This window comes from Barbus barbus (genome assembly GCF_936440315.1).
Source record: "Barbus barbus genome assembly, chromosome: 2".
Lineage (NCBI taxonomy): Eukaryota > Metazoa > Chordata > Actinopteri > Cypriniformes > Cyprinidae > Barbus > Barbus barbus.
In genome coordinates, this window is record NC_136730.1 from 34,433,910 (window position 1) to 34,454,021 (window position 20,112).

Here is a 20,112-nt window from a genome sequence, read left to right on the forward strand (position 1 = left end):
AGTGTGGCAGAAAACGCAGCACAACGAGAAGAGGTGACCGGACCCTGAGGAAGATTGTGGAGAAGGACCGATTCCAGACCTTGGGGGACCTGCGGAAGCAGTGGACTGAGTCTGGAGTAGAAACATCCAGAGCCACCGTGTACAGGCGTGTGCAGGAAATGGGCTACAGGTGCCGCATTCCCCAGGTCAAGCCACTTTTGAACCAGAAACAGCGGCAGAAGCGCCTGACCTGGGCTACAGAGAAGCAGCACTGGACTGTTGCTCAGTGGTCCAAAGTACTTTTTTCGGATGAAAGCAAATTTTGCATGTCATTCGGAAATCAAGGTGCCAGAGTCTGGAGGAAGACTGGGGAGAGGGAAATGCAAAAATGCCTGAAGTCCAATGTCAAGTACCCACAGTCAGTGATGCTGGTGTTGGTCCACTGTGTTTTATCAAGGGCAGGGTCAATGCAGCTAGCTATCAGGAGATTTTGGAGCACTTCATGCTTCCATCTGCTGAAAAGCTTTATGGAGATGAAGATTTCATTTTTCAGCACGACCTGGCACCTGCTCACAGTGCCAAAACCACTGGTAAATGGTTTACTGACCATGGTATTACTGTGCTCAATTGGCCTGCCAACTCTCCTGACCTGAACCCCATAGAGAATCTGTGGGATATTGTGAAGAGAAAGTTGAGAGACGCAAGACCCAACACTCTGGATGAGCTTAAGGCCGCTATCGAAGCATCCTGGGCCTCCATAACACCTCAGCAGTGCCACAGGCTGATTGCCTCCATGCCACGCTGCATTGAAGCAGTCATTTCTGCAAAAGGATTCCCGACCAAGTATTGAGTGCATAACTGAACATAATTATTTGAAGGTTGACTTTTTTTTTGTATTAAAAACACTTTTCTTTTATTGGTCAGATGAAATATGCAAATTTTTTGAGATAGGAATTTTGGGTTTTCATGAGCTGTATGCCAAAATCATCAATATTAAAACAATGAAAGGCTTGAACTACTTCAGTTGTGTTGTAATGAATCTAAAATATATGAAAGTCTAATATTTATCAGTACATTACAGAAAATAATGAACTTTATCACAATATGCTAATTTTTTGAAAAGGACCTGTATGTGGACGAGCAATAAGAAGATTAGGGGTGTCCCCAACTAAGGATTTTCATAGGCGAATCGGAATTTTCGAATCTTGCCGATATTCGACTGATAGTCGAATCATATGTTTGGGGGCGTGGTCAAAATACATTACCAAGAGTCAAGTCAGACACAGTCATAATTACTGACATTAACACACAGGGAAAATGTGTAATGGACGACTTGCAGATACAAGTGGGGTAAATAACGTTTTATGTTTTGATTAAAAGATAATTAACATTAAAACGTCAGCCAAACCCTAAGAATTCACAACATTTTTTTTTTTTTACAATAGTGCTCTCATTATAACGTTATGTATATGACAGTTATTAATGTTCTGCATTTCTGTTTTGAGTTGCATGCGCTGAAGATAACCAGTAGAATGAAGCTTTTGATAGCAGGTTTTTAGTCTCGCGTAGCCAGACCTCAGACTGACGGCTGAAGGTCTGGAATGTATGGTAGCTTTCATTGGCCAAGGCCTGCCCATGAGGCCGTTTGACCGACAGTTCGTTTCGTTCAGCATCACGTTTCGGGCCGTGGAAATGTCGTCACAATAACAAACTCTCGGATGTATTTTAACGTTTCTATGCTGCGAACTTTAAATATTTCACATACTTTTGAAAATCCAGCGTTTAATTGACCTGATAAGCATTCGCCGTCACATTTGTAAACACAACAGCTTTCTTCTTTCGTGAGGGGGTTTGGCGCCACGGCATCTTTGTTTCGCGGCGGACCGAAAATAATCGTGACACTCTCGTCTCCCGGAAATCAGGTTTAATTCAACCAATCAGATGACGACTTCGACATTCCTGAAGTGTTTCCAGAAAAGTGTGCCCCATGCATCAGACGTTTAGCCAACGGTCCGTGGGCGTGATGTCTGAGGCTGAGATTAGCAGGTTTTTAATCAATGGGATTTAACTCATCATTTGTCTCATATAGAATACGCTTCGTTATTTATACAACATAACGTTATATTACGACTTATAGGCTATCTGCACAAAATGCCCCGAATGCAGAAATAAACATGTCTGCGCGGCCCTGCATGAACTCCTTTTGTGGCCGTGTTCTTCACACAACAACGTGCAGAAACACGGCACCTAAACTCTAAAACTCCACAGCATTTTATTATAATAGTGTTCTCATTATAAGGTTATGTATATGACAGTCCCAGTCATAGTTATTAATATTCTGCATTCATTGTTGTTTGTCCTGCTCTCGCTGCGCGCGCTGAAGAGATAATCACACTATACTACAAGTGCTTTACTGCAGCGTAACTCAAATGCATCTTATACGAGATAAATAATATGTACACAATATACAAATAAACCAGCTGAAAAGTTGTACCCTGATCGAAAAGAATCCAGTCTTTCACATGCCTGTGTCAATTTGAGTCTTGTTAAAGATTTAAATCCCTGCCGCCAAGATCCTCTGTCAGTCACAGTTTATGAAAAGTGAAACTTAAATCTATAGAGGTTGGTTGGATTTATTGAGGCACATTAAAATATTTATTTGAAGCTTCTTTCTTTTCAGATTCTTATTTACAGCATTATTTTAATAAGCTGTATATTCACTTTGGAGAAAACTGGTAGTTTTATGTGAAATCAAAGATTTAAGCACCCCCATTTAGCCAAAATGGCATGATCATAACACCCGCAAATATTCGATTGTGAGATTGGGATTCGAATTGGGCTCCTCCTATCGAAGCATCGAATCGTCGACTATTCAGGGTCACCCCTAAAGGAGATATAACACTATCTTTGCAAATATAAATTCTTCAGCATTTCCTCTATAGGCAGAAAAAAACAACAACAGTCAAATGACTATGAACAAGTCTACAAGGTGCCATTAGAGAGGAATAGTAGAGTGAAGGAGCTGTGGTAATAGTATGTTCAGGTAAACCATTTGTGTGCCCTTGGTATATAGTACAGGGAGCTTTACTGTCCTTCAACTACTGTCCTACTTCTTGAAGTTGTAGATATCAATAACAACAAAAACATTTACTAAATTCTATAATAATCTATGTAAAACTAACTTATATGTTGTTTCTGTTACTACATAAATAATAGAGATGGAAAGATATGAAATAACACATTTCTGTTTTTGTGGATGAGGCTGGGTTCAATTTAGCCAAAGGCATGAGACACTAACCCACAACTGGCACACCAGGCCAATGTGGGGGCAATATTGCAATGTGTGCTGCCATTTCTGAGAATGGTACGAGCACCTATACCGCATGCGTCTGACACTCAACTTCTCCTGGTCTTCCTAAAGATGCTTTACAGAGACCTAATCCCAGAACACGAAAGAAGTTTATTTAGGTCACATTTGCCAGATTATTTTGTGTTCAGTACAAGACTTTACATGTAAGGAATCTGTTAAAAACGAAAAAGCAATTGAATTTCAGTTTACATGTAACACATTTCAGTAACTATAAATGTACTGTATAAGTAAAAATTTTCATATTCTTTTTCTGTGTACTACAGTATTGACGTTTTCACAGTATTTTTTTACCTATTGTTGAAGTCTGTATTTAAAAAGCTCAGTGTCATGCACAAGCATTCATCTATCCCAGGGGTGTCAAACTCAGTTCCTGGAGGGCTGCAGCCCTGCAGAGTTTAGTTTCAACCCTGCTCCAACACACATACCATGTAGTTTTCAAATAAGTCTAAAGGACCCGATTAGCTGGACACAACTGACACAATAACTAGGTTTTGAAGCATGAATTAACTGTTTTGGATGAGCTACTATATTTTGCAGAAATGCAATTAAGTGGCGATGTTCCAGCAAACAGTTGTGACAATTGCACTTACAGTTTAGTCAAAAATGTAAAAGCTAATGATGAGCCAAAGCGATTCAGACAACAACAAAAAACTTTAATACATATGGTTTGTGGAAAATGACATGCCTTGAATTGTTTAAGCATTGTGCACACGGTAAAATGTGCTCTGATGAAAATACATGTGAAATGTATTAGGTCATTCAAACTGGTCCATGCTATTCTTTCTAAATATAGGGTACAACGGAGCTAAAGGCACACCTTAAGAAAAAAATGTGCTATTCCCTGCGCCTAAAATGTATAATTGCAGAAAAAAATATATACGTTTGTATTGAACATTAATGGAGCAACAGATTTTGTGTGAAAATAAATCATTCAAGTTGTTTATTTTTTATTAAATCTAATAAATGTATGAGGTGGTGTTGGAGATTTAAATAAATTGCTCTGAAGAGGTTTTGAAGCCAGATAAACCTTTATTAACAAGTTAACAAAAGGCTGAGTAATGTTCGAACACCACTCCAGAGTCATGTCTCTAACTCACATATATACATCCTGATGTTTTCACAACATTCCATATATGTACCGTTGTATTTTTGGACAGGTATCTTTTACAGTTCTTGAAGGATGATCAATAGCTGTCTTGTATGCACTTCTAGGTCCTGAATAGATTCTTTCCATATATGAGTGTCCCTCAAGCCCCAAATTGTTCACTCTATTCTAGACTCACTGCAACCCTTAACACACAGTTGCTTCACACAGTCAGACTAGATAATAGTAGATATTAGTAGAATACAAATAGGCATAATTCTATGTATTATATTAATTCAAGATTAATGAAAATCTTCTATAGTGGCAAGTGGGGCCTTTCACCCCACACACGGGGTAAAAGGCTCACCAGCATGGAGTAAAAGGCACATGGTATTGATACAAATACTTCAGCTAAAATAATGTTTTTTTGTTGTTGTTGTTTTTAAGAATGTCTAAGTTAATACTTGTTCAAAACAATCACTTTAGCAAAGTCTGTACTATTTTCTGCTTATTTTGAAAAGAAAATAATGAATTTTTGTTCAATAAATATACTGTCATTAAACTATGTTAATATAAAAAATATATTTTAAAATACAGAAACCAAATCATTTTAATAAGTAAAGATTCTGAAAGCATTGAAGGAGATCCCATAATAATTGAATATAGATTTATAGTAGTAACAACAAATTATATTTTATTATATGATATGATTAATATCATGTTTTTAAATATGATGGTTTCATTTTAGCATGGTGATTATCTCTAATATAGACACCCAACATAATATATGATATTTACCATCTGAATCTAACATGTCATTTCAACAAATGGAAAAGTCAGCCATCTATTAATTATCATGTTAATTACTTAATTACTGAATTATTCTTTCATTATTTAAAAACAGTTGCTTTAATTATCTTAAACAAAACTGAAAATTGTTAAGAAGTACTTTGTCTCAAAATATATGCATTAATTTTAGCGATTCTAATTTGCAACTTAAATCTACAATAGAATCAACTTTGCACTGTTGCCTGCGAACGCGTCAAGAATCAGACAAATATACATGTGCATCTTGAAAAGCGGATGTTCTGGAAAGTGCTATACCACGTTTTTGTGCCATCTAATGGTTTAGATAAAAATAATATCAAAGGCACCTTTTACCCCAGGGCGCCTTTAGCCCCGTTGTAACCTGTCACTAAATTTCAGTTTAAATCAGTAAAAACAATGAAGACTCCCTCCATGATATAAATATGAATACCCAGTGTGATGTCTTTAAAAGTACTGAAGTAGTTTCTACATCAGAGAGAAGAAATTTCAGAGAAACAGATAATAACAGTATTGCAAAAATAGAATACAACTTTGACTTCCTTTTTGTGCATCATTCCTTTATGACGAAGAGGCTTGTCAAAACTGACTTTTAATTCTCTTTATCTCTTAGTCCAAGATGAAACCTTAGGTAGGATTTTTATTTGTTAATAAAAAGGCAGTCCTCATGACTTATATATGAGATATGATGCTATATGAAATATGATGCTATTACTGATAATCTATAACATTAACATGACAAAATTAAATAGATATATAGTTATATACTATGCTACTAGGAATAATATTCGCAAGTTAAATGGTCCTTATTTGTCCAGCAGCTTGTGCCCTCCCATTTTAGATGTCACCTTATCAAAAAGGAAAATGGTTTGGTCTTGTAGTCTGGCACGTGGCAATATATTATCTATCAAAAATGTTATATTGCACCAAACAAACAGTGGCAATTAGCTTGAGACATGGCTGTGGACACCTGGTTGATGTGCCAACTTTTAGTTGCTAAGCAATAGTGCCTCTATAAGTGCCGGTCAAAGGTGATGAAGGAATTGATGTTAAAAAAATAAATAGCAATCAAACCAGGTGGTGAGATTAATATTGCAAGTGTGAATATTCTTTTCACATTTTCTCTTTTTTCTTTTTGATGCTTGCACTTTATCCTTATGCTCTGGAGGAGAAAAGCGGTTCTCACAGGTGTTTTTTTTTTTTCTTCACAAAAATAAGTAATAAGGGCTTTGTAAGATTTGTAAGAAACCTCTACCAAGGGTCTGTTACTGTTTTTCATAAGATCATGAGATTTGTCTGTCATAAGAAGCAAAAGTTATTGTGATCTAACAAGAGAACCGTTTCTTTGATGCTTTATGCATACAGCTCCAGGATGATTGTATAAATGATTTATGAAGCCCTAACAATACAAGTCTCTTGGCACCTTTCACATATTGAATTATTAATGAAACTGAAATTGAACATTTAGGATTGCTGGCTCTAATGAATGGTCCATATTTGGGTCTTTTTTTCTCCCAAGTCTATTAAAGGATTAGAAGGCAAATAGCAGTCTGAAATGTTATTAAGTATTTATAAACACTGAGAACTGACTGAATTGGGGCAACACAGCAACATCAACCATTGTAATGAGTGAAATGGAAGCTCTGTGGTTTTATTGAAGGAATAGTTTAGACCCACATCAGTTCTTGGAATTATTTTTCAATATGTTTTAATATCATATAAGGCAATGGTGTTTGTTAAAGAGCTTTCAAAGGAATTAAATAAGTGCATTTGCTGTCAGTGTCAACAGTCGATTAAAGATCCTCAGATGGCCAAATTAAAACTCAAACTGTCCACAAGTCAAAATTCCGGGAATTAAAAATTCAAACCTTGTGCGATGAAGGGAGTCTTGTCCTCTGGTGTAGGAAGGGAGTCAGGCCGAGGAGTCGGTGCAGGGGGGCGGTTCACTATTACGACAGAGCTGCTGGATGTGAGGATGGTGTCATACTCTTCCCCATCTCTACCCAGGGGAGTATAGACATTTTCATCTTCATTGTTTTGGTGTTCCTCATTAGGATCAACCAACTGAAGATTATCTGTGTAAAGAGCAAATGGATGTCGATTCCCAAAACGCCAGCATTTAGATGTAAATAATGAGGGACTGAATTAAAATACAGTTTAATATATATATATATGTATATATATATATAAAAAGTATTGGAACAGTAAAGACAAATTCCTGTGTTGGCTGTGGAGTCAAGACATTTACAAATATGATTAAAAGTTGGATATGAGACAAAACTACAGAATGTCACATTTTATTATTGGGTGATTCAACACATACATGTTTTACCAGCTAAGAAGTTCAGCACTTTTAGAGTTTCATCCCCCTATCTGATGTGAGCATAAGTATTGGAACAGTTGCCTCACAGGTCTTTCTAAGTGATCAGCTGTGTCCTGTTGCATAATTCTTCAGATATTAAAAGCAGGGAATGTGTCGTATCAGTTATATCCATTACTTCTGTATTCTGAATCTTGCATTCGATGATGACACACACAAACCAGGATGAAGATGAGGGAGCTGACTTTGAGAGAAAAGAAAGCAATTTGGATGCTAAAAGAAAAGAGGAAGTCAATTAGAGCTATAGAAAAGCGAAAAGCGAAAAGCGAAAACTGGAGGCGGCCCATTCAAACCAGCACAGATTCTGCTACATAAGGAGCTTAAAATATCATCTTGTTGTGATGTTGGGTGCCCGAATCGATGTTGTAGAGGCTCCAATTTGAAATTTTAAGGCATACCTGATGCCACTGCCAGACAAAAAAACGATGACAGCTGTGGTGAGACGAGAAAAAACAAGCAGACTGGGCAGAAACGTCCAAACGAACATGTTATGGGCGCATCTAAAGATTTATTATGCATCTCACTATGTCGTGTATGAAATAATGTCTGTGTGCATGTGTGTAAAACAACAAACTGACGATTATATAATTGTATATACATTATTGTGATTAATTGTGGCTTTGAATAATAATGTCGCTGTAAAAATTGTTGCCTGCTGAAATTGAAATATATATATATATATACATCTTCATGACTAGATAGACACTGTGAGTTTGTCTTAACTATACACGTTAGATAGGAGTCACTGAAGGGAATCCTGTCAGATCATCCATCCTTTGAGTAAAAGCGTGTGCGGGTTGGCCAATCTGGTTTCGTCTGTTAAAGTTAACCTTTTCAAATAACAATCTCGGTCCTGGACAGTGCATCTATACCTTACATATGCAGGTAAAATCTGAATTTATCCAGTTATTGTTAAAAAATAAGCTAAACAGACGTCATAGCTAGCATTAGTGAAGCGGTCAGTGGAATCTTTCTGCCTCCAGCTAAGCTCCGCCCACAGAAAAACGTCACAATGTTTACTAACAGAAAAAGGGTCTATATGGTTAGGGTTAGGATTAGGGTTTGGCTTAGGGTCACTTGCATGTAATTATGCATAATTAATTGTTATTATAATAGCAAGTACATGTAATATGCAACAAGGCTACCTTAAAATAAAGTGTTATCCACCGATTCATTTCAGAATAAAATAAATAGTGCTTCTCAATCAGAAGGCTGAATCCAAGTGAGGCTGAGTTCAGTCCTTCTAAGGCTTCTAGGCTAGACTCTTTCTCAGCATTGAACGCTAGAATTAAACAGTCTATTAAGTAATATCAGCCATTTATATCAATGGTATTCAGAGATGAAGCCAGCAATAATAATGTTGTGATATTAGAATAACAAATCCTTTTATATGTCATAGTTTACACAATACACAGTAGTGTTAATTTAGATAAAACTGATTTTCTTATATAGTACAATAAGCAGTGAGTGTTAACAAAAAGTAGAACAAAAATGAAAATTGTATATAAACTATTACCAGGGTTGACACAAACATACCTGCTCTGCCCATCAACTCATATACACTGGTGTCAATGTTGCCATCGTTGTCATCAAGTATCTATAAGAACATTATTAATAACAAATTAATGATTAATGATTATTATCAAATCAATGATAATGATAATGAATAAAGACAACACTTTTAAAGAGCATATATGTGACCGAAAAGGAAAACACAAACCTTGTTACATTTATACATCAAAGTACAGAAAAGATTCAAATGTTTGGTAAAACTGCTGATGTACAGTTGGTCTTCTGTGGCGATTTAGATATAAGTTGAAATTACCTTTAATATGACGCAGTCTGAGAAAAGACAAGATAATATGTCTAGTTTACTAATGACAGATTGTAAAGTTGTTTTATATTATTTAGACCTTGATTCAAAGCCAACAATTCAGCTATGTACATTTGTTATGACTGCTCCTAACCACTGGTGTAGCAGGAGTTGCATGTGACTATTGCAAGTTGCGTTCAGTGTTCAAGTTTTTGCTAAGCTTGCAGAATTGATTTGTAAATGCCACAAAGTTGGTCAACAGCAAAGCGATGGTTGTTGTAGAAACCACTGACATCCAGTTGTGTGGGGGCTGTTATTATACAGCTAACAATGGGCTTTTTCTAAACCAGTTTTACTCCATTCAAATAATAAATACAAAATGATGAAAGTAGGCACACTACAAAGTGTTCACTTTAGTGTAATGCATACTTCATTCTGTCTCTCTCTGTTTTTTGTTCCTTAGCAACCTGCTACATTCACTTGTAATAATAACTTATACTTCTTCCCCATCAATATTGATTATGCAAATTATGCATTCAGTGTTATGAATATATTCATTAGAGCAGAAAGGGAGAATTAACAGATAGACAAGACAAGCTAATTACGCATCACACATAGAGGGGCTGTGAGAGACAGCTGCTTTTGTGTAGGACATGAGCGTAACATCATTTTGTCCAAATGTGCTCTCTTGTTGTGATGAATAATTCAAATAGTTTTGTGCTGTCAGAGAAAGAATCTGACACATCAGTGGACTGACTGACATACAAGTTATAATAATAATAATAATAATAATAATAACAACAAGATAGGAGGAGAATGTTAAGACAACAATTGAAAATGAATGTGATTTCCCTTTAAGAGCGAGTTGCGCTCGTGCAAAGGTGGATTCGCTATTTAAACAGTGGAATTTTAAACCGCACAGATTGAACGTCTCTCCGGAGAGCAAACGGATCTGCTCATGCGCGAGCAAATAGGTAGGCTAATTCAGATACACGTAATGAATATCCATTATGACATGAATGCCATTTTTATATTTATGTAGCCTACACAATTATATTCTTTTACACTGTAATCCTTAATTTTTTTATATTTGGCATGTTTGCGTGCGTTGTGGACCCGTTTCTACTAACGCGTTCTTTAAATAACAAAAAAAAATATTGCGCCATTGACGCAGTTGCGCCATTGCAGTTTATTTTCAGTTCCTCAAAATAGCAACGCACCAACAATGCGCCTGAACACACCTCTTTTTTAGACCAGCACGCCCATGGGTGCAAAAATGGACCCATATGCATTTGCTATTTAAACAATGCAGAGCAGTACAGGAAAATGTGAAATGCGTCTCGCTGAATCTAGCAAAAACACTTGCACCACGCCTTGTGTGATAGGGCCCAAAGACTTTCAAATCGCATGAGCCAATATTTTATTCACAATAGAACATAGAGAACATAACAAGTGTTTAAACGGAGAAATTTTACACTTTATCCACTAAATGAGCTCATTTCAAATTTGATGCCTGCTACAGGTCTCAAAAAAAGTTGGCACGGGGGCAACAAAGGGCTGAGCAAGAAAGCAAGAAATTTTGAAAAGATTCAGCTGGGAGAACATCTAGCAACTAATTAAGTTAATTGACGTCAGGTCTGATACATGATTAGCTATAAAAGGGATGTCTTAGAGAGGCAGAGTCTCTCAGAAGTAAAGATGGGCAGAGGCTCTCCAATCTGTGAAAGAGTAAAACGATTGTGGAATACTTTAAAAACAATGTTCCTCAACGTCAATTTGCAAAGGCTTTGCAAATCTTATCATCTACAGTGCATAAGATCATCAAAAGATTCAGAGAAACTGGCGAAATCTCTGTGCGTAAGGGACAAGGCCGAAGACCTTTGTTGGATGGTGGTCTTCGGGCCCTCAGACAACACTGCATCACTCATCGGCATGATTTTGTCATTGTCATTACTGTCACGGTTCATGGATCCATGTGCTCATTTCTCTGTGTGTGTGAGTTTGTGTTTGTGTCCGCTCGTTGGCTTGTCAGCATTGTCTAATTACTGCGCACCTGACGAGGTAATCAGCGTGGTCACAGGTGTAGCTCGTCTGCACTGCCTTTATCTGGCTAGCGTTCTGGGTGTTTGTTGTCAGATCATTGTTGTTCATGTCCTGTCATGCTCTCTGTCTGATCTTCCAGCTCCCCGAGTCAGTTTTGCCTGCTTGCTGTTTCTCGATTCCCTGGAGGGTGAGAACTGGTTCGAGTTTTTCCCTGCCTGTGCTGGAGATTCTTCACTGCCGGATTATTCTACACTTCCAATGTGGCTGTGTTTTGGAGTTGTCTAATAAAGACTATCTTTTCACTCGTAATTGGATCTTGAGTTTCTGTACCATGACAATTACTAAATGGGCCCAGGAATACTTCCAGAAACCTCTGTCGGTAAACACAATTTGCTGGCGACTGACAATAACTAGTTACCTAGCTGGGGACTACTTTCAGGTGCTGCGTAATATAATTGTGCCTGCTGCACCCGTAATATCATTGCGCCTACTGCTCCCCAGAAAGAGATCGGGACAGCCCCCACCCTCTTGGCTTCCTTTAAATTTTCAGTTCGATATGACCCTCAAATGAAGCTAATTGAATAGCCCTGCTCTAATCCGTTAACATGGGTGTGGAAAAAATACGCACCACATTCGCACTGCAAACTGAGTATGTGTGAAACAGGCGTAACACGATAGCCTGCTCCATTTACCAAACCAAAATCTAAATGTTTTTTAGGGACAAAAAGATAAATCAATAAATCTGTTTGTTTGTTTCTTGTAAGTAAAGTAAAGGACAAACTAAAAACATTGTAAATATGTTTAGTCATAGTAGTAGTAATGACTGCCTATTTTTGCAAAAAGAGTTTCATGGCCGGTTAAAAAATATTTTGGCCGGTAAATTTTATCACGTCACCGGCCATTAGCATGCATGGCAAAAAGTTAGTTTTAGGCCCTGGCCGTTGGCCAACGTCGGGGCGAATGCAAGTGACAGTCGGGCTAGTTTGTTTGGTGTGTTCCACTCGCCGGCGGCAGTTTGCCCGATTCACCATGTTGAATCTGTGTCGGGACTATCAGCGAGAGGGAGAACTCTGACTGGATGTTCAGTTTAACGAGTCAGTGCCCGAGAATTACAGTGAAAGTGATGAAAACAAGCACGTAAACAAAGGCGGAACAGACAGAAGGCTGTTTAAATGTTACGTGATCTTTCCCAATCATTCTAATATGGGAATGTTTTCATAACATGAGCCGCTTAAAATGATTAAAGTTATCAACATTACTGATATTCAGAATGGTAAGCAAGCGCTGATTTGTTTACGTTTCGTATAACTGCGTTTATCTCGTATATCTTTGTTTCGGTTTCTACTTTTGAATGATGAATATATACTATTGATAACTGCTGATACAGAAAGTTAATTCATTTCAGGCATGCGCAGAATGTATGTGTTAGTTTGCCGTCGGCTGTAGTCTGTGCGGTGTGTTCGCGTGCAGCTTTTTGGTCCGACGCTGCTGACTCGAGGCGACAACACCGTCGGCTTTCGTCGCCTCTAGTTCTTTGAAGTCGGCTTGTTGTGTCCCGGCCTATAGTGAACTTTTATCATTAAATGCATCATCAAACTAAAAAAACGTCAAAGATGACCACAAACTCTTCAGCAGCTGGAAACCTATATCAGGCACGAATGGGACCAAATTCCAAAACCAAAACCCCAGAAACTCATAACTTCGATGCCCAGACATCATCAAACAGTTTTGAAAAGATGAGGAGATGCTACACCATGGTAAACATGCCCCCGTCCTAACTATTTTGAGACCTGTAGCGGGCATCACATTTGAAATGACCATTTTGTGCATGCATTTTTAAAATTTCTCATTTTAAACATTTGTTATGTTATCTATGTTCTATTGTGAATCAAATAGTGGCTCATGTGATTTGAAAGTCTTTTAGTTTTCATTTTATTCAAATTTAAAAAAACATTTCCGGAATTCAGGTTATAGAGTGATAACAGAGCTCCTCCAGCCACTTTACCGTTTGTATCATATATCACTCTGCTTGCCGTATTTCTCAGTGAGTGTCATGGCAGATGCCCAAATCCACAATAATTTCAGAATAATACTGTTTTTATGTCACGGAATGTAGTTTTAAGAGCTTTTTAGGCAAGAATGTACTTGTTTGGACTTCAAATATGCGGTTTGTTAATAAAGATAATGTCTATTTGAAAATTTGCGTCACGATATCAGCAGCCGGTCAGCGCTCATAAACCCGCCGAGAGCACCTCACCTCGGCCAGATCTTCTGGAATTTATCGCTAGCTCTGGTGTCTTTATAGTGGTTAAACATGAGATATATTTCATTTTGGTTAAATCTAATGGGCCGTCTTTGGTCTCATTAATCTATTATTTCTTCCAGAGTAAATAGTTTTAGCAAAATCTCACCATGTTTACGTAACTTCAGTGCTGTATATCAGAGCACTGCCTTTTTACTTTTGACTGAATTGCCTAACAACATTTGTGATGGCTGTTGTTGTTGTTGTTTATTAAATATTATTATTCAATAAATAATATTTTTTATAAATAATAGTAGCATTTAGTATTAGGAAACTTTGTGTGCATGTGTGTGTGTGTCTGTGATGGTGATTTTAGTTACATTGTTCTGCCATTAGATGCGACAAGAGACTGTTTTACGAGTCAGCAGTAAAGACTTAATTGAAAAATACTAAAGTGCAGTTTTGAACAAGGAATTATTATTTTTTCTTTCAAAACGCTTGTAGACTGTTATCAAGAATCACCCTTAACAGGATAGTACGAGCCTATCAGACATTCAAACAAATGTGTTGGTGACAATATGAGATTGATCTGAAGAATGAATGCTGGATCAGATGCAGGTAATAGGTTTGTTTGAGATTAGCAAAATCTGCGCAGAACCAATCACCAGTGATCACCGCAAGATGCATGCCGGTTAGAAAAGTGTACGAGTTATGTCATTCTGATGTATGCCAAAAAACTCTTGCGATGGCGAGGCAGCTGTGTCGGATTGTGCAGTCGAGCGCATGTTGCTCTCCACCGACTGCGAAGATCAAAAGCATGATGGAAAATGAATGACTGACGGCACAGCTTAATGATCATTTGTTCAGTTAACTGTGATGTTCCTTTCTCTTCTAAAAATTATTTATTTATTTTGATCTGATTTCATGCGATTATGTATTTAAATTATTCATGAGTATTTCCAAACACTATAACAGTGCGATCTCTGTGTGAGATATGTAATTGTTGTCATATTTCTATAAAAATCTAAAATATGTTTGTATTAAAGTAAAACTTTATGATAAATACGCCTTTCGTATGGAATTAAATAGCAAGCACTTTGAGTGTCTTGTTCATCATATTTATTTTCATATAAAGCAACAGAACTGAAATTATATCATGTTTATAAGCAGCATTTTTGAGAATAACATGATATCCGCCTTTGATCTTGTAGGTATCTGTTGCACTTCGAGAGGTCAGACCTGTTCATCTTGACTGCGCTTATTTCACGCCTCCCCTCACTGCAGCCACCTACTCTCGCCTACATTTCAGGCATCTCAAACAAGCCTAATCTCATTTATAATACTCTAATATACATAATACACTCCTTTTACTACAGTAATACAATAAGCTTTTAATGAAGCAACTCAACATTCCTTCATTACTAGTTCTAAAGTGACATTTTGGAATTAGTAATGGAGGCTTGGGTGCAGCTGTCAACTTTAGATTGGAATCTGTGGTGGAAGAAAGTAGTTCTGCACAAAGGGAGCTTATATCAAACCCCTTTGAAAAATCTTTGAATAATCAAAATACTGAATAATCTTTGGTTTGATGTGAAACTATAATAAGATATTTAAATTCAGTTTTAAAGAAGGGATACATCAGTTCCAAATGCATAAAGAAATGTAAATGTTGGCTAAATTCAAGAATTTACACCAAGTGCAAATAGCATATTTTTTTAGTGACAGATGCTATTTACACTAAGTGCAAATAGCGATGTATTCTATTTACACTAAGTGCAAATAGCAATAGATGCTATTTACACTCAGTGTAGGGAGGGCTTTATTTTCCCAATAAGGTGGCATCCATTTAATAAATTTGAATTAAAATTATAATTTACACTCAGTACGTTATTATTGCGTACTGTTTTATAATGTACTACAATACTGAGGTGCAGATAATTGCCACTATTTGCAATAAGTAGTATAAATAGCAGAAAATCTTGCTATTTTAACATAGTGTAAATAGAATCTATAGCTATTTGCACTTAGTGTAAATAGCATATTGTTAAAAAATACTGCTATTTACACTGAGTGTAAATAGCATCTATTGCTATTTGCACTTAGTGTAAATAGAATCCATCGCTATTTGCACTTAGTGTAAATAGAATCCATCGCTATTTGCACTTAGTGTAAATAGCATGTCACTAAAAAAAATGCTATTTGCACTTGGTGTAAATAGTGTCTATCGCTATTTACACTTAGTGCAAATAGCCGCTGCCTATTTTTTAACGATATGCTATTTACAGCTGGAGCAAATGCAGTCTAGAGCATGTAATCGCTCTGAGGACACGCTGATAATAACGGACATTGAACAGGTTAAATGAAATAAGCATTCTTGTGTATGCATTTCAATGGGGGTTCGCCATATACATCAGCATTATCTCAGTGTTCACATTTGTTATTCTAAGGTTGATATTTTTATTGTGATGGGTGTGTGGTTGAATTGTGATGGGTGTGTGGTTGACAGTGTTGCCCCTCACTGCAGAACAAAGATCCAGGGGGCGGGGTTGGATCCACATCCAGGGGGTGGAGTTGGTAGGTTTAGGGGTGGGGATGGGTGGGCTTAGGGATCAGTGGGTGGAGACAGGTAGGTTTAGGTATATGTAAGGTGGGAGGAGTTGGATCTAGATCCAACCACACCCCCTGGATCTTGTGTTCTGCAGTGAGGACCATCTCGTAAAGAGTTATCACTGAAGATCACTATCTACGGCTGTTGTAGTCCCGAGTGAAATACATTATGGGTAGTTTATTTCAGAGAAATGTATTCGTGTGACGTGTGCTCTTGCTGTGCTGTGTAGTTTAGAAAACAGAGAAAGAACATTTATATTCTGCTTTCATTTCAGTTAATTCAGGTCAGTCCACCCAGGGGTTTTTGTGCACTGTAACTCTGACAACTCTTATCTGCACGAGAGAGTAAAATGGCATGCATCGGCTAACTTTGTCCGTCTCATAAATGCAGTGTTGGGGAGTAGTTAACTACAAGTAGCGACGCTACTAACTTAACTACATTTTTCAGTAGCTTGGCAGTAGCTCAGTTGCTTTTTAAACAGTGTAGCTTTTCCAGTAGCTAACTACTTTTTGCAGCAAGTAGCGGTGTAGCGCGAGCAAAAGCTACATTGCGTTTTGTCGAGCCTGCGCGAATCAGCGCGATGCAAGGATATTCTTCTTGTTTGATTACAAACTCATTTTTTGCCATTACCGCCACCTGTTGTTTAATCACGCATCTTGCGGCTAACAGTTCACTGACGTACAGAAGTGGGTTGACACACCCATATTATCCATGATGGAGCAAGACGTGGCGGCAGATTTGGAGGATGGAGAAACAACTAACGTTAATTACCCATGGCCTTATTTGTCCAAGTTCATGTCTCTCAAAGAAACGACAAGTAAAGGTTACACTTTTTGTAACAGTCTGAGATATTTGAGTGTTGTGTGTAATAAAACAATACTCTTTGAAATCATAATTGTATTGCATTGTTTTAAACACTAAATATTTTACTTAAAACATTCCTCAGACACTTATTCAGTTATTTATAATATACGTTGTTCAAAAAAATCAAAAGTAGTTTCAATGTAGCTAGCTACTTTTTGATAGTAACTTGTAGTGTAGCTAACTACTTTTCCAAAAGGGTAGCTTGACTGTAGTTTAACTACTTTAACTTACGAGTAGCTTGTAGCTTGTCAAACTACAGTTTCAGAGTAGCTTCCCCAACACTGTATAAATGCACAAACATGAATTAATGAGCTGTTACGCTGCCGCTGGGACTGATGAGGTGGAGAAAGTAACAGCAGTTATCAAATGACTAAATTATGATATTTGCTCAGGTGGGTGCTGAGGTCTTATCTATCGGATTGCAATGTATATCCATTTTGTAAATTAACATCAGTGGCAGCTCGTCAGGGGTAATTTAAAGGTAATTTAAAGACCTTATTATGGTTTCACATCAAACCAAATGTTATTCAGTATTATTTATGTTTTCATTGGACAGAACTATATAAATAAAAAGTTTTTCTGTTTCTCAGTGTCATGAATGCAACTTGCTTGACTGGTAATGGAAAAGATATCACAATAAATAAACAGTAATATGCATTAGCATGTAGAAAAGGTCACATTCTAAATCACAAAGCATCAAAAGCCCATTGCTGAATTGTGACAAGGCTATATTATTTGTCTGTTTCGTGAATATACCATTGATTTGGAAACTGTCAATAATGATACTTTAAAGAAAGCCAAATGTGCTTTCAGGGAAGTGCGTGAGGCTGATTTGACTATTTTACACCAACTGAAAGCACCCACTGTTAAAAATTACTGTGAAAGACACTGTGAGGATATTATTCAAATATCAAACAAATCTCAGTGCCACGCCAGTATCCAGCTGATAATAGTGTATTCAATGACACTGCTGAAGTGTAACTAAAAACATTATGAAATTTAATTGCTGTTTGACAAAGGATCATTAGCAGAGATGAGATGCACTGAGGATGTTCAAAGGTCATGGGATACTGATCTATCTCTGAGAAAGTGGAGGCAAGGACAACCTTTTCAAGATTTACTTTTCTAATTTAAAGTGGAATTTCATCATTGCACTCAGTAACCTCCTAACTTCTAATTAATAGCACATGACTGGAATTGAAAGCCTACACTAGTTAGGATACTGATATCGGTCAGGATTACGTTTTCTTTCAGGGCACAAACAGTACAATGTTGTCAAACTCAATTTATTAAGGACCTTAAAAAATCTATACAGCACTCTGATCAATAAACCATGATCATTAAGCAGTTTCCCTCCTCTCCATTTGGTGTTCGACAGGGGCATTGCTAGTCTTCATCAGTACTGGGGCACTGGTGCAATAAAGAGCTGCTTTGTCATTGCCAAACAACAGAATACAAGTTTTGTTTCCAACAAGGGATTGTAGGTAAATATCCACCTCATCCAGCATTCTTTTTGTTTCTGATCTTATGAAATATCCCATGTGAGAAACCGCTGCAAATGATCCAGTGTGTGAGTGAACTGTCCAAATGAATCAAACTGGATTGAGAGCACTTTCAGACCTTTTTGTAAACAAGTTTGATCGATTAGTTAAAGGGGTGTTTGGTTGTGATTTCACTTTTTAAATTTTAGTTAGTGTGTAATGTTGCTGTTTGAGCATAAACAATATCTGCAAAGTTATGATGCTAAAAGTTCAATGCAAACTGAGATATTGTCTTTTAAAAAGCTCCTAGGGACTACAACGAGCTACTATCCAGGTTGGTGACATCACAAACCCAGAAATTTACATAAACCCCACCCCTGGGAACATGTAACAAAGAGGGTGAGGCAATATTGCGCTGCTTCAGAGAAGAGGAAGAGTTTATGCCATGCCATCAAAACTAGGGGTGCATGAAAAAATCTATTCATATATGAATCATGATTCTGTCTTCTAACGATTCTAATGGATTCACAAGATTCAAAATCAATGTTCGAAAGCAGCGGTTGTTAATCCTGTTCCTCGCGTCTCCCTGCTCTGCACACACTCTGCTCTGTATCTCTCTCTCTCATTCAGATCATCAGCTCATCTCAGCTCCATCAATGAACTGTGTTCCAATTATGCACTTTATGTATACACTTTATTTGTATAGACAGACAGATATTTTTCACGTAGCAACGAGACACATTAAGCACACGGTTGACGTGGTACACGCACTAGGTGGTTTAGCGAATCACAACAGTCAATGTCTTTTGGTTTTTTAATTGTATACCTATTATTGAATGAGAAGGGACTTACAAACATCACTGTGCTTTAGACACTGATCATCTCAATAACATGGCAGTCATAGTGGATTTGCCTATATGTGTTGTGTAAACATATTGTTGTCTAGTATATTTTAATGGGATTATGTATTAAGACAGCCCATCATAAAAATGGCCTCTGGGTTCGGCTAATGGATTCCTAGATACACATTAGGATACATATTAAAAGAGGGTTGTTTGAAGTATCTTTGTTCCCTGTCGATTGTTCCCTGGGAACAACTTCATTGCTGCTTCACTCGTACTGCATCTTGCTAAAGACAGAAAAAGCCTGTTTTTCTCCTGAACTGAAGCCTTATTTTCAATCACACTCCATGCAAATATATTCCTTCTTGCTTTCATCTTAGTCATAAATAGAGGGTTGAACAAAAACAAGAATTCTGCATATTGGCATAGTGATGGAGGGAGAAAAAAAAATAATAGAGTAAAATAATAATAATAGTAATAAAGTAAATAATAAAATAAAATACTTTAGTGAAGGGAAACTAAGAATTAGCATTTTCCCGAAACCCCCCTCTGACCCTTGTAACCCTCTGGGGTCTGAGGTG

The 20,112-nt window shown here is 37.2% G+C and overlaps 1 protein-coding gene across 1 annotated transcript in view; it reads right to left on the reverse strand.

Moving 5' to 3' along the window:
* The window catches only part of LOC306881489 (B-cell scaffold protein with ankyrin repeats-like), a gene marked incomplete at both ends in the record, with an annotated part of 111,428 nt that overhangs the window by 20,104 nt on the left and 71,212 nt on the right, over window positions 1-20,112 (reverse strand). The window contains 2 exons of the mRNA XM_079435628.1: window positions 7,127-7,333; window positions 9,175-9,229. Coding sequence (XP_079291754.1) covers window positions 7,127-7,333; window positions 9,175-9,229 — 262 coding nt within the window. The remainder of the gene's footprint in view (window positions 1-7,126; window positions 7,334-9,174; window positions 9,230-20,112) is intronic.